Here is a 14,489-nt window from a genome sequence, read left to right on the forward strand (position 1 = left end):
CCCTCCCTCCAGGGCCCGGCCGCGAGGCCCCGCCCCCTTTAATCCCCGCCCCCCCCAAGCCCCGCCCACCCGAAGCCACACCCCTTTTATTTAACCCCTCCCCCCGCGCATGCGCACCGCGCTCCTCCCCCCCCCCCACCGCCTCCGGACCCCCTCCTCCCCCCCCCAACCCCTCGCCTCGCCCCCCCCCCGGGCCGTGACGTCACGCCGGGTGACGTCGCGCCCCGTGACGTCACGGCCGCCCCCCCCTCCCCTCACCGGGCCCCTCCCGGCTGGCGGCGGCGGCGGCGGCGGCCGGGACGCGGCGCTAAGATGGCGGCGGCCTCCAGAACCTTCCCCCCGCCCCCTCCGCGCCGCGCAGGCGCGGCCCCGGCCCCGCCCACGCCGCGCGCCCATTGGTTCGCGGCGCCGCCCCGCCGCTCTGCGATTGGCTGCGGGTCCGCGAAGGGGCGGGGCGAAGCAGCGGCGCCGCCGATTGGCTCGGGGGTGAAAGGGGAGGGAGGGCCGGCGCGGTTGCTATGGAGACGCGGCCCCGCCCCTACCGGGGCGCGGTTGCTATGGGGACGGAGCCCCGCCCCTCCCCGTGACGTCGCGGAGGCCCCGCCCCGCGCGCTGTTGCCATGGAGACCGCGCCCCCGCCCCTACGGGCGCGCTGTTGCCATGGAGACGCGGCCTGGTCGGCCCGGGTGAAGCCTGAGCAACATGGCGGCGGCTCGGGGGGGGGCAAAATGGCCTCCCCCCTGCCCCAACCCCCACAACACGTCCTGGTGACCCCCCCAGTGTTGAAAACAAGCCCCAAAACCCCACAAATCTCTTAAAAAATAAAATAAAATGCATAAAATGCCCCCCACAAGGCGGCCGCCCCCCTCCCAAGATGGCCGCCGCCCCCTCCCGCTTCCCCCCACCCAAAACCACCTCAATTATCCCTTATAAACCCCCGAAATACCCCTTAGAACCCCCCCAGTGTTGAAAACACCCCCAAAATACCCCCAAATCCCCCTTCAAACCTCCCCAAAAAGCCCCCCAGAAGATGGCCGATGCCCCCTCCCACCCAAAACCCCTCCAAGAAGACCCAAAACCCCACAACAACCCCTAATAACCTCCCGATTTTTAAAATACTCCCAAAATACCCCCAAATCCCACAAAATCCCACTTTAAAATTTCCCCAAAAACCCTCCACAAGATGGCTGCCGCCCTCCCAAGATGGCCGCTGCCCCCTCCCGCTTCCCCCCAACCAAAACCCATCCAATTGTCCCTTATAATCCCCCCCAGTGTCAAAAACAACCCCAAATCCCACTTAAAATCCCCCAAAAAGCCCCCCACAAGATGGCCGCCCCCCTCCCAAGATGGCCGCCGCTCCAAGATGGCTGCTTCCCCCCACCCAAAACCCCTCCAAATAGCCCCATAAACCTCCCAGTGTCGAAAACAGACCCAAAATCCCCCCAAATCCCACTTAAAACCCCCCAAAAAGCCCCCCACAAGATGGCTGCCCCCCTCCCAAGATGGCCGCCGCTCCAAGATGGCTGCTTCCCCCCACCCAAAAGCCCTCCCAGTGTCGAAAACAGTCCCAAAATCCCCCCAAATCCCACTTAACCCCCCCAAAAAGACGCCTGATCCCCTCCCAAGATGGCCACCCCGCTGCCCCAAGATGGCCGCCCTCCCCCAAGATGGCCGCCGGGAGGCGTGTTTGTGCGTTGGAGGGCGCTTTATTGAGCTCAGAGGCCGATGGTGTAGGAGCGGCCGGTGGGGTTGTGCAGGGCGGAGCAGGCGGGCGCGGTGACGGCCCACTCGTACCAAACCTTCTTGGGGGTGGCGCAGCGCCAGAAGGCCACCGCCACCTCCTCGCCCGCCCGCACCGCCAGGGGTTGCTGCGGGGAGAGAGGGGAGGGGGTTACGGGGGGGGCCCGGGGTGGCCAGTAGCGTGGGGGGGCGCTGGGGGTCAGCGCAAGATGGCCGACTTCTTGGGGAGCCCCGTGGGGCTGAGCCAAGATGGCCGCCAAGACGCTAGGGATCAACACAAGATGGCTGACTGCTTGGGGAGCCCCATGGGATTGAGCCAAGATGGCCGCCAAGATGTTGGGGGTCAACCCAAGATGGCCGCCATCACTTTGGGGGTCAACCCAAGATGGCCGACCTCTTGGGGAGCCCAATGGGGTTGAGCCAAGATGGCCGCTGTCACTTTGGGGGTCAACACAAGATGGCCGCCATCATGGGGAGCACAATGGGGTTGAGCCAAGATGGCTGCTGTCACCCTGATGGTCAGCACAAGATGGCTGCCATCACGGGGAGCCCAGTGGGGTTGAGCCAAGATGGCTGCCAGCACGTTGGGGGTCAACACAAGATGGCTGACTGCTTGGAGAGGCCAATGGGGTTGATCCAAGATGGCCGCCAAGACGCTAGGGATCAACACAAGATGGCCGACCTCTTGGAGAGCACAATGGGGTCAACCCAAGATGGCTGCCAAGACGTTTGGGGTCAACCCAAGATGGCCGCCATCACCCTGGGGGTCAACACAAGATGGCCGCCATCATGGGGAGCCCAATGGGATTGGGCCAAGATGGCCGCCGTCACTTTGGGGGTCAACACAAGATGGCCGACCTCTTGGGGAGCCCAGTGGGGGCCAACAAGATGGCTGTCAACCCAAGATGGCTGCCATGAGGGGGCGGAGCTCAAGGGCGTCAAGCCAAGATGGCCGCCTGGGGTCTGGGGGGGTACTGGGAGGGGACTGGTGTGTACTGGTGTGTACTGGGAGCACTGGGAGCCCCGCCCCTCACCTTGATGGGGAAGAAGATGGGGAACCAGGAGAACATCCCCGGGGAGTGCGTCTCGGGGCGGATACCTGCGGGACACGCCCCGTTAGGCCACGCCCCCCTGGGGACACACCCCTTCAAGCCCCGCCCCTTGAACCCCACCCATTTAAGCCCCGCCCCCTCGAGCCCAACCAACCCCAACCCAACCCCATTGATGACCCTCAAGCCCCACCCCCTTTACACCCCACCCCTTTAGGCCCCGCCCCCCTGAGACTCCACCCTCTTAAGCTCCTCCCCCTAGAACCCCACCCCTCTACGCCCCTCCCCCTTTAAGCCCCGCCCCCTTGACTCTAACCCTCCACCATTGACCCCCTTGACCAATACCTTCAAGCTCCACCCCCTTTACACCCCACCCCTTTAGACCCCGCCCCCTGAGACCACACCCACTTAGGCCCCACCCCCTGTAGCCCCACCCCTTTAAGCCCCTCCCCCTTTAAGCCCCGCCCCCTTGACCCCAACCCAACACCAACCACCCCATTGACCATTGCTGACCCTCCATCTCCACCCCCTCTAGACCCCGCCCCCTTAGTCCCCGCCCCCCGAGACCCCGCCCCCTTTAGCCCCGCCCCCTCAGGCCCCGCCCCCTCACTGAGGGTGATGTCCCCGTAGAGCGTGGTCTCGAAGTAGCCGGCGAAGCCGTGCAGCACGGTGTTCACCTCCACGCGGAACGCCAGCCGCACGTACCGGCTGTTGTCCTGGGCGGGGTCTGCGCCGGGAGGGGGCGTGGTCACCCCTAGGCCACGCCCCTTCCCCCTAAGCCCCGCCCCTTTGGGTATAGAAGGGGGAGGAGCCAAGGTCGGGCGGCACCGTGCGGTTGGAGCGCGTTGCGTTGCCTTGTTGACTCTCCCCAAGGCCCCGCCCACTTGTGGGCGTGGTCTAAGGGAGGCGTGGTCAACCATAGACCACGCCCCCTCCCCCTAGACCACGCCCCTTTTGGTAGAAAAGGGGGAGGAGCCAAGGTAGGGCAGTGGTAGGGCATCGCGCCACCTTGTTGCGCATCTCCCCCCAAGGCCCCGCCCAGTTGTGGGCGTGGCCTATGAGACCCCGCCCACTTTGTGGGCTTGGTCTGCGAGGCCCCTCCCACTTTGTGGGCGTGTCCCCCGAGGCCCCGCCCCTCTTAATATTAAAGGGGGAGGAGCCAATGTAGGGCATTGCACCACAATGTCATGTGTCTCCCCCTGAGGCCCCGCCCAGCTGTGGGCGTGGCCTAGAAGGCCCCACCCAATTGTGGGCGTGGTGTAAGAGGCCCCGCCTAGTTGGTGGGTGTGTCCCCAGGGGCCCCGCCCCTTTTGAAATGAAAGGGGGAGGAGCCAATGTAGGGCATTGCACCACAATGTCGCATGTGTCTCCCCCCAAGGCCCCGCCCAATTGTGGGCGTGGCCTATGAGACCCCACCCACTCGTGGGCGTGGTCCAAGAGGCCCCGCCTACTTGGTGGGCGTGTCCCCAGAAGCCCCGCCCCTTTGATATAAAAGGGGGAGGGGCCGAGGTGGTGGGAGTGCGTCGTGCCGCCTCACTGCTCATCTCTCCGAGGCCCCGCCCAGTTGTGGGCGTGATCCAGGAGGCCCCGCCCCTTCGTGGGCGTGTCCCCCCGCGGCCCCGCCCCCTACCTGTCTTGGGGTGCCGGAAGGAGAAGCAGGGCTGGGGCGGGGCCAGCTGGTGGAAGTTGTGCAGCCGCACCACGTACGGCATCTCGAACTGCGCCTGGGGGCGGGGCCCGGCCTGACGTCACCGTGACGTCACCAGGACCACGCCCACACCCCGCCCCCGACACAAAACCCCACACACCCCCCCAGCACCCCAAGACCCCCAAAAGGCCCCAAAACGCCCCCAAGATGCCCAAGATCCCCCATGGCCAACGCAAGACCCCAAATGACCCCCAAATCCCCCCAAAGACCCCAAATCCCCCCCAAAGACCCCAAATCCCCCCCAAAGACCCCCCAAATGAGCTCCCCAAGACCCCAAATCCCCCCAAATCCCCCCAAATCCCCCAATCCCCTCACCTCGGGGTCGCGGTCGCGCTCCCGGCAGGCGCGCACCTCGTTGTAGAGCTTGGAGGAGGACAGCGGGGCCAGGAAGGAGGTGTAGGAGCAGGGGATGCTCACGCCCCCCTCTGAGCCCCAAAAACACGCCGTTACGCCCCAAAACGCACACCCACACCCCACAAACAGCCTCTGAACAGAACGGCCCCAAAACGCCCAAATCCCGTCACTATAGACCAAAAATCCCAAATCCCGGCGTATTGACCCCAAAACACTCCCCCACAACCCCAAAACAAACCCCTATAACCCCAAAAGCAACCCCACAACCCCAAAACCCACACCACAATTCCAAAAACCCAGTTTTACACCCCAAAAACCCACCCCAAACCCAACGGCCCTGAAACACTCAAATCCCGTCCCTATAGACCAAAAATCCCAAATCCCAGCATACTGACCCCCAAAACTCAGCCCCACAACCCCAAAACACCCTGCCCCACAACCCCAAAACCCATCCCACAAACCCAAAACCAACCCCAAAACCCCCAAAACCCAACTTTACGCCCCCAAAACCACACCCACACCCCACAAACAGCCTCTGAACAAAACGGGCCCGAAACGCGGCACTATAGGCACAAAATCCCAAATCCCGGCATATTGACCCCAAAACACAGCCCCACAACCCCAAAACCCATCCCACAAACCCAAAACCAACCCCAAAACCCCAAAAACCCAACTTTACACCCCAAAAATCGGCACTGAACGCAATGGCCTTGAAGCGCCCAAATCCCGTCGCTATAAACTCAAAATCCCAAATCCCGGCATATTGACCCCAAACCCGTCCCCATTGACCCCAAACCCATCCCTATTGACCCCAAAACCACCAAAAGCTGTCCCTATTGACCCTAAAACCCATTTTCATGACCCCCAACCTCCCAAAACCCGTCCCTATTGACCCCCAACCTGCCTCTATTGACCCCACTGACCCCAAACCCATCCCTATTGACCCCAAAACCCCCAAACCCGTCCCCATTGACCCCAAACCCGCTCCTATTGACCCCAAACCCATCCCTATTGACCCCAAAACCCCCAAACCCGTCCCTATTGACCCCAAACCCATCCCTATTGACCCCAAACCCGTCCCTATTGACCCCAAACCCGTCCCTATTGACCCCAAAACCCCCAAACCCATCCCTATTGACCCCAAAACCGCCCCTATTGACCCCAAACCCGTCCCTATTGACCCCAAACCCGTCCCTATTGACCCCAAACCCGTCCCTATTGACCCCAAACCCGTCCCTATTGACCCCAAAACCCCCAAACCCATCCCTATTGACCCCAAAACCGCCCCTATTGACCCCAAACCCGTCCCTATTGACCCCAAACCCGTCCCTATTGACCCCAAACCCGTCCCTATTGACCCCAAACCCGTCCCTATTGACCCCAAAACCCCCAAACCCATCCCTATTGACCCCAAAACCGCCCCTATTGACCCCAAACCCGTCCCTATTGCCCCCGAACCCGTCCCTATTGCCCCCGAACCCGTCCCCATTGACCCCACTGACCCCAAACCCGCCCCTACTGACCCCAAACCCGCCCCTACTGACCCCAAACCCCCAAACTCGTCCCTATTAACCCCAAACCCGCCCCTATTGACCCCAAACCCGTCCCTATTGACCCCGAACCCGTCCCCATTGACCCCACTGACCCCAAACCCGCCCCTACTGACCCCAAACCCGCTCCTATTGACCCCAAAACCCCCAAACTCGTCCCTATTAACCCCAAACCTGCCCCTATTCACCCCAAACCTGTCCCTATTGACCCCATTGACCCCAAACCCGCCCCTACTGATCCCAAACCCTTTCCTATTGCCCCCAAACCCATTCCCATTGACCCCCTGACCCCAAACCCGCCGGTATTTCCCCCAATCCCCGTCCCCCCACCTTTGAGGCAGGGCTGGGCGCCGTCCAGGCACTCTGGGGACAGCTCGTTGTGGATCCCAACACCCCAAACCTGCCCCTATTGACCCCAAACCCATTCCTATTGACCCCAAACCCATTCCTATTGACCCCAAAACTCCCAAACTCGTCCCTATTAACCCCAAACCTGCCCCTATTGACCCCAAACCCGCCCCTATTGACCCCAAACCTGCCCCCATTGACCCCAAACTCATTCCCATTGACCCCAAAGCTGCTCCTATTGACCCCAAAGCCACCCTTATTGACCCCATTGCCCCCAAACCCATTCCCATTGACCCCAGTGACCCCAAACCCGCCGGTATTTCCCCCAAACCCTTTCCTCCCACCTTTGAGGCAGGGCTGTGCGCCGTCCAGGCACTCTGGGGACAGCTCGTTGTCCCCGAAGGAGCCGAGCAGCTCGGACACCAGCAGGTCGGCGGCCTCGGGCGCCCGCCACTCGCGCATGTCCCGCGGCACCACCGTCACCTGCGCCCCCCACTCCTCGTACTGCCAGCTCTCCAGCCTGCCAACAGGGGGCGGGGTCGGGGGCGGGGCCGGGGGAGGGGCCACGGGGAGGGGGCGGGGCCGGGGGAGGGGCTACGGGGGAAGGGGAGGGGCTACGGGGGAAGGGAGTGGGGTTATGGGGTAAGGGAAGGGGTTATAGGGGAGGGGCTATGGAGGAGAGGGAGGGACCACCGGGTAAGGGGTGGGGCCACGGGGTGGTGGGCGGGGTCAGGGGAGGGGCTATGGGGCAGGAGGAGGGGCTATGGGGGAAGGGGAGGGGCTATGGGGGAAGGGGAGGGGGCTTTAGGGGAAGGGAGTGGGGTTATGGGGTAAGGGAAGGGGCTACGGAAGAGGGGGCGGGGCTACAGGGAAAGGGGTGGGGCTATGGGGTGGTGGGTGGGGTCAGGGGAGGGGCTATGGGGGAAGGGAGTGGGGTTATAAGGGGCAGGAATGGGCTATGGGGAAGGGGAGGGGCTACGGGGGAAGGGGCAGGGTCAGGGGCGGGGCTAGGGGGCAGTGGGAGGGGCTATGGGGTGGTGGGAGGGGGCTATGGGGGAAAGGGAGTGGGGTTATGGAGTCAGGGAATATGAGGGAGGGGCCATGGGGTAAGGGGCGGGGCCACAGGGTTGTGGGCGGGGTCAGGGGGTTGTGGGCAGGGCTGGGGGCGGGGCTATGGGGCAAGGGGCGGGGCTACAGGCTGGCTTATGGGGCAGTGTGGGGTCTCTACGGGGCAGTTATGGGGCGGTTATGGGGTCACTATAGGATTATTATGGGATGGTTATGGGGCAGCCATGGGGTGTCTATAGGGTGGTTATGGGGTCCCTATGGGGTCGCTATGGGTTGCTCACGTGACGACGGCGTTGGGGTTCTTCTCCACGGCGTAGACGCGCACTCTCCGAGCCGCCTGGCGCGCTGCCCGCAGGGTGGCGTTCACCAGGGGACCCCGCCCCGCGCCCAGCACCAGCACCACCCTGTGAGATGGGGGGCAAACACACTGAGACCCATAGGGACCCCATAGAGACCCCATAGGGACCCATAAAGACCCCATAGATACCCCACAGTGCCCCACAGCCACCCCACAGCCGCCCCACCCCCCCATGGGGCACTCACTGCACGTTGGTGTCCTTCTCCTCCTCGGGCACGCGGTCCAGCAGGCACTTATAGATGGCCTAGGAAAGGGGGCGTGGCCAATTAGGGGGCGTGGTCACGCGTGGCCCCGCCCCCCGGGCCCCAGGCCCCGCCCACCTGCTGGTACTGGGAGTATTTGATTGGGTCCTTCTCAAACACCTCATAGGTCTGCGACTCCAGGTTGTCCATCAGGGGCTGCCGGGGGGCGGGGCCAGCGAGGGACACGCCCACTCAGCACAAAGCCACGCCCCTCGGCAGCCTCGCCCACGATTGGCCACGCCCACTTACTAAACCACGCCTCCCTCCCCCGTTCCCCATTGATTCCCTGCCTACAGCCCGTCAGGCCCTGCCCACTGAGGCCACGCCCACTCTAAGCCACACCCCTATATCAGCCACGCCCCCTAAACTAAACCACGCCCCCATTTGACCAAGCCACGCCCCCTTTGACCCTTTCACCTTCCTCCCATCTCCTTCTACCCCCTCCCTTCCTCTTTTTGGGTTAACCCCACCCCCTTTGTGTTAACCACGCCCCCTTTGGCTTGACCACGCCCTTTTGCGTTTAACCACGCCCCCTTCCATCAAACCACACCCCTTTTCCCAAACCTCGCCCCCTTTCCCCTCCCTCCCAGCTGCACCCACCCCCTCCCTCCCCCTAACCCTTCCCCTTTTTGCATTAGCCACTCCTCCTTTTACTAGCCACGCCCCCTTTCGACCAAACCACGCCCCTTTCGACCAAACCACGCCCATTCTTCCCAAACCACGCCCCCTTTTCCCCCCTTCCACCTTCCCCCCACCTCTGCCCCTCCCCATGACCCCCACCCCCTTCCCTTAACCCCACCCCCTCCCCTTTAGCCCCTCCCCCTTCCCGTTGGCCCCGCCCCCTCCCCGTGGCCCCGCCCACCTGCAGGGGGGACTGGAGGTAGTCCTCGTAGCCGCGTGCGAAGAGCTCGTAGGCGGAGGGGGGGGGGCGGCTCTGCCCCAGGTGCTCCAGGTACTGCAGGTACGCGCCCAGCGGCTTCCCCCCGTGGTGGGGGGCGCCCCACAGCACCACCTGCACCTCCAGCTGGGGGGCGGGGGGCGTCAGACCCACGGCCGGACCCATAGAGCTCATGTTCTGCCCCATAGAGCTTGTGGTCTGCCCCATAGAGCCACAGCCTGCCCCATAGAACCAGTACCAGGACCCATAGAGCCATGCGCTGCCCCATAGATCTGGGGCCAGGACCCACAGGTTCTCTCCCAGCCCCACAACTGCCCCACAACCCCCCTCCCAGCCCCACAACCACCCCATTGTACCCCAAAACCTCCCCCATGACCCCATATAACCCCAAATAACCCCAAATAGCACCCCTATAACCCACCTCGTAACCCCCCCAAAGCCCCAAAATCGCCGTTTTTGGCCCCAAACCTTGAGCAGGCGGCCGAGCAGGCGCTGGTGGGGGCGGGAGAGGACGGGGAAGCCCCCCCAGGACCCCAAATAACCCCATATAGCCCCCTATATCCACCCCATAACCCCATATAACCCCCCCATACCGACCCTATAACCCCCCCCAAGGCCCCAAAATCGCCGTTTTTGGCCCCAAACCTTGAGCAGGCGGCCGAGCAGGCGCTGGTGGGGGCGGGAGAGGACGGGGAAGCCCCTCTTGTTGGTGAGGAAGAGGCTGGTGGGCAGCAGGGCCGCCCGCAGGGGCTCCCCCAGCCAGCGCTCCAGCGCCGCCCCCGACGGCAGGTCCGGGCCCACCTCCAGCGCTGGGGGGCGGGGACGGTCAGGACACGCCCCCTCGGGGAGGCCACGCCCCTTTAGAAAGCCACGCCCCCTCGGTTTTGTCCCCACCCCCCTTGACACCCCCCTATGGTTCCGTAGGTAATCCAAGGATCAGACCACGCCCCCTTCATTAAGCCACGCCCCCTCGTTTATGCCACACCCCCTTCGTTAAGCCACGCCCCCTTGGGGTCAGGCCACGCCCACTAGGCTAAGCCACGCCCCCCCAACACCCCCCATGGTTTCCCCCATGTGATCCATGCCAAGGGTTAGACCACGCCCTCTTTGTGAGACCACGCCCCTTCGGTTAGGCCACACCCCTTAGGGTTAGACCACGCCCCTTTGATAAGGCCACACCCCCTGGTTTAGCCCCACCCCCCTTGACACCCCCCAATGGGTCCCCCACAGTGACCCAACAGTTGGGCCACGCCCCCTTCGCGAGACCACGCCCCCTCGTGAAACCCCACCCCCACCCGGTGAGGCCCCGCCCCCTCCAGGCCCCGCCCCCACTCACCAACGCCCACCCGCTTGTTGTAGTCGCAGAGGGTGCGGAAGTTGTGCCACCTGCCGGACCCAAAATCCCCGCTTTTAGCCCCAAAACGGGGCCCCGCCCAACCCCAAAACCTCCTCTTCTCGCCCCAACGAGCTCCCTCGGGCCCCAAAATCCCATGGTTCTATCCCAAAATCCTCCTTCTTACCCCTGAGTTCACGGATTTGACCCAAAGTGCCACTTTTTGACCCAAAAATCCCCCCTTTTGATCCCAAATCCCCCCTTTTAACCCCCAAAAAATCCCCATTTTCCCCCAAAAACCCCCATTTTGCCCCAAAATCCCCATTTTTCACCCCAAAACCCTCCCAGTCCCTCCCAGTCCACCCCAGTCCCCTCCCAGTACATCCCAGTGGCTCCCAGTTCCCCCATTTCCCCCCCCAGTCCCTCCCATTGCCCCCCAGCCCCCTCCCAGTCCCCTCCCAGTCCCTCCCAGTCCATCCCAGTGCCCACCAGTGCCAGGTGCGCTCCTCGGCTGCCCCCTCCCCCCCTGCCCCGGCGGGGTCGTTCTCGATGACGTCATCGCGCGAGTCCTCGGGGGCCACCAGCGGCACCCGCACCCAGAACTGCCCCAGTACAGACCAGTAAGAACCAGTACAGACCAGTAAGAGCCCCCCCGCCTCCCTTGGCCCTCCCAGTACAGCCCAGCCCCCTCCCAGTACATCCCAGTGCCTCCCAAGAGCCCCTGAGCCCCCTCCCAGTAGCTCCCAGCCCCCTCCCAGTATAACCCAGTCTCTCCCAATACCTCCCAGTACACCCCAATTCCCCCAAAACTCCCTATAGCACCCCAATAACCCCCTGATAACCCCTCCCAGTATATCCCAGTCCCCTCCCAGTGCTCCCCAGTCCCCCCCCAGTGCCTCCCAGTACACCCCAATTCCCTCCCAATTCCCCCCAGACCCCCAATAACCCCTTATAACCCCCCTATAACCCCCCCATACCCACCCTATACCCCCTCCCAGTGCCCCCTGGTCCCCTCCCAGTCCCTCCCAGTATATCCCAGTGCCCTCCCAGTACACCCCAATCCCTCCAAAACCCCCCAATAACCCCTTATATACCCCCATATCCCCCTGTTACCCCCTTATATCCCCCCATACCCCCCCCAAACCCCCTCCCAGTGCCCCCAGTCCCCCTCCCAGTATATCCCAGTCCCTCCCAGTGCCTCCCAGTGCCCCCCAGTGCTCACGGCGGCGCTGTGGTGGCCGCTGTGCAGGTGGGCGCTGAGCAGCCGGGCCAGGTTGGGGCTGTGGGCGCCGCGCAGGGGCAGCAGGAAGGCCGGCAGCCCCAGGTAGGCCCCGAAATCCAGCTCCTGCAGCATGGCCTGGGGGGCGGGGCTTAGCCGGGCGGGGCCCCGGGGGGCGGGGCCTGACTGGGTGGGGCGCCGGGGGGCGGGGACTGAGGGGGAGGGCAGGGGGTGGAAGAGTGGGGTTGGGGTGGGTTGGAGGGGATGGGCGGGGCTTAAAGGGGGCGAGGGGGCGTGGTCAGAGTGGGAGGGACTTATGGTGATGCTTTGGGGGTGTGGCTTAAGTGGGTGGAGTCTGGTGGGCGTGGCCTGATGGTCGGGGCTTCGGGGGGCAGGGTGTTGGTGGGAGGGGCTGAGCTGGAGCAATGGGGGTTCAGAAAGGGGGCGTGGTTTATGGACGTGGGCGGGGCTTAGGTGTGTAGGGACATCCTTGGGGGCGTGGCTTTAGCAAGGGGCAGGATTTCAGTCAAAGGGGCGTGGCTTGGTGCTGGGGGCGGGGCTTTGAGGGCTGGGAGGCTGAATGCCATGTGATGGGGGGTCAGGTTGGTGGGGGCGTGGCTTGGTACAGAGTGGGCGTGGCTTGTAGGTGAGGGGGCGTGGCTTGCAGCCGAGGGGGCGTGTCCCGCTCACCGCCTCGGAGTTGCGGCGCACGTGCTCCAGGGGGGAGTCGGGGCGGATCCATGGGGACAGGCGGCCCACGATCAGCGTCGTCCAGTCTGGGGGGGACAGGGGGGTCCTAAAGGGGCCCTAAAGGGGTCCTAAAGGCCCTATAGACCCCCGAAATCCCCTATATGCCCTTTAGATCCCCTATACACCTCTTAAATCTCATACAGACCCCATATAATCTCCCTATAGCCTCTCTAAACCTCCTATAGCTCCCCTATAGACCCCCCAAATCCCCTACAGACCCCCCATATCCCCTCCTCAGCCCCCATAGCCCCCCTAAATCCCTTATATACACCCTACAGACCCCCCTATACCCCCCCAAATCCCCTATAGCCCCCTTATACCCCAAATAAATCCCCTATAACCTCCTTATATCCCCTTTAAATACCCCATAGCCTGTCCTACACCCCTCTAAATCCCCTCACAGCCCCCTCTAGCCCCCCCAAATCCCCTACAGAGCCCCATACGTGCCTTATAGCCCTCTACTTCCCCTCATAGCCCTCTCTCCAGACCCCATAGCCCCCCCTAATCCCATATAACCCCCAATACACCCCCATAGGCCCCCTATGGCCCCCCCAAATCCCACAAAGACCCCCTATAGACCCGCTATAACCCCCCTATAGCCCCCCCCCCGCTCACCCCTGCCGTTGAGCAGCAGGTCGGAGCGCGTCTGCGGCCCGGGCCTGTCCCTGGCGGGGCTGAGCCCGAACTCGCGGCGGTGCCGGGGGTGGAAGAGCGGCGCCGCCAGGAAGTCGAACCTAAAAAACCGAGGGGTCAGAGGTCAAAGGGCAGCGGAAATCCCACCCCGAGGGTCACCACCGAGGGGGTTTCGAGGCTCCGCTCACCCCTGCCGGGCCACGGCCCCCAGCGCCGCCGCCACCTCGGGCACGCAGCCCAGCTCCCGCCCGCTCGACACCCGAGCGGCGCCCGCAGCCCCCGGGCCGCCCGCCGCCATCTTGCCGCCTCTCCGCCTCGCCTCAGGAGCCGCTTCCGGCCGCCAACGCCGCGGTGGCCAATGGGGAGGGAGAAAACGCGCAAAGCCCGCCCCCACGGCCAATGGGGGAGCGGAGAGGGGTGTCAGTCAAGGGGTTGGGCGGGAAGCTGAGTCCCGCCCTTATTGGGCTGTGAGCCAATCGCAGCGCAGCCTCGCTTGTCAATCAAATTGCTGAGGGCGTGTGAGGGGAGGTCCCGCCCTCGTTGGGTGCTGAGCCAATGGCTGCGCGGAGCCGGCTGTCAGTCAAGGTGTTGGGCGGGACGATGAGTCCCGCCCTCAGAAGCCAGTGCACCAATCGCTGAGCAGGTTCGGCTGTCAATCAAAGGGCTGAGGTAGGCTGAGTGGAGGACCCGCCCTCCTGGCGCTGTGAGCCAATGGCTGCGCTGAGGCGGCTGTCAGTCGAGGGTGAGGGCGGGAAAAGAGGGCCCGCCTTTAGTGGGGTGTGAACCAATCGCCGCGCGACTTCGCCTGCCAATCAAATGGCTGAGGGAGGCTGAAGAGAGGTCCCGCCCTCACTGCGCTGTGAGCCAATGGCTGCACGGAGGCGGCTGTCAGTCTAAAGGTTGGGCGGGAAAAGAGGGCCCGCCTTTAGTGGGCTGTGAGCCAATGGCTGCGCGGTCTCGGCTGTCAATCAAACGGCTTGGGGAGGCTGAGGGGAGGTCCCGCCCTCACTGGGCTGTTGGCCAATGGCTGCGCGCCCCCTGCTGTCAATCAAACGCCTGAGGGAGGCTCTAGCCCCGCCCCTTAACCAATCACTGAGTCTCCTCGCCTGTCAATCACCCCCTGCAGACCCCTCCCACCCACCCAATCTCCGCCCACCTCCCGCTGCCACTCACCGAGGCCACGCCCCTCCCTCCCACCCCCTTATTGCAACCAATGAGAGGCCAGAGACGGGCACAAAG

At 64.0% G+C, this 14,489-nt stretch overlaps 2 protein-coding genes across 2 annotated transcripts in view; both read right to left on the reverse strand.

Moving 5' to 3' along the window:
• LOC116501610 overlaps positions 1-704 on the reverse strand; it is a 14,940-nt gene extending 14,236 nt beyond the window's left edge. The window contains exon 1 of the mRNA XM_032207205.1: positions 650-704. Coding sequence (XP_032063096.1) covers positions 650-704 — 55 coding nt within the window. The remainder of the gene's footprint in view (positions 1-649) is intronic.
• Positions 705-1,686: 982 nt separating this feature from the next.
• PRMT5 (protein arginine methyltransferase 5) lies at positions 1,687-13,548 on the reverse strand. Its single transcript, XM_032207220.1, has 17 exons — positions 13,439-13,548; positions 13,233-13,351; positions 12,558-12,643; positions 11,871-12,005; positions 11,138-11,250; positions 10,652-10,701; positions 9,961-10,124; positions 9,280-9,441; positions 8,496-8,573; positions 8,361-8,419; positions 8,099-8,221; positions 7,094-7,269; positions 4,813-4,922; positions 4,420-4,513; positions 3,400-3,516; positions 2,775-2,839; positions 1,687-1,868 (listed from the first exon to the last, which is right to left on the reverse strand). The coding sequence occupies exons 1-17, from the start codon at positions 13,546-13,548 to the stop codon at positions 1,716-1,718; spliced, it is 1,914 nt and encodes a 637-aa protein (XP_032063111.1). The 3' UTR covers positions 1,687-1,715.
• Between the last annotated feature and the right edge of the window lie 941 nt (positions 13,549-14,489).

This window comes from Aythya fuligula, unplaced genomic scaffold (genome assembly GCF_009819795.1).
Source record: "Aythya fuligula isolate bAytFul2 unplaced genomic scaffold, bAytFul2.pri scaffold_54_arrow_ctg1, whole genome shotgun sequence".
NCBI lineage: Eukaryota > Metazoa > Chordata > Aves > Anseriformes > Anatidae > Aythya > Aythya fuligula.

Excerpts from the sequence above, each read along its gene's own strand:
- PRMT5 (XM_032207220.1), bottom strand. The coding sequence starts at position 13,548 with ATGGCGGCGGGCGGCCCGGGGGCTGCGGGCGCCGCTCGGGTGTCGAGC. Across the intron at positions 10,702-11,137 it reads GAGGAGCGCACCTGGCACTG|GTGGCACAACTTCCGCACCC; the intron begins GTGGGCACTGGG and ends TGGGTCCGGCAG. Across the intron at positions 4,514-4,812 it reads AGCGCGACCGCGACCCCGAG|GCGCAGTTCGAGATGCCGTA; the intron begins GTGAGGGGATTG and ends CCCCGCCCCCAG.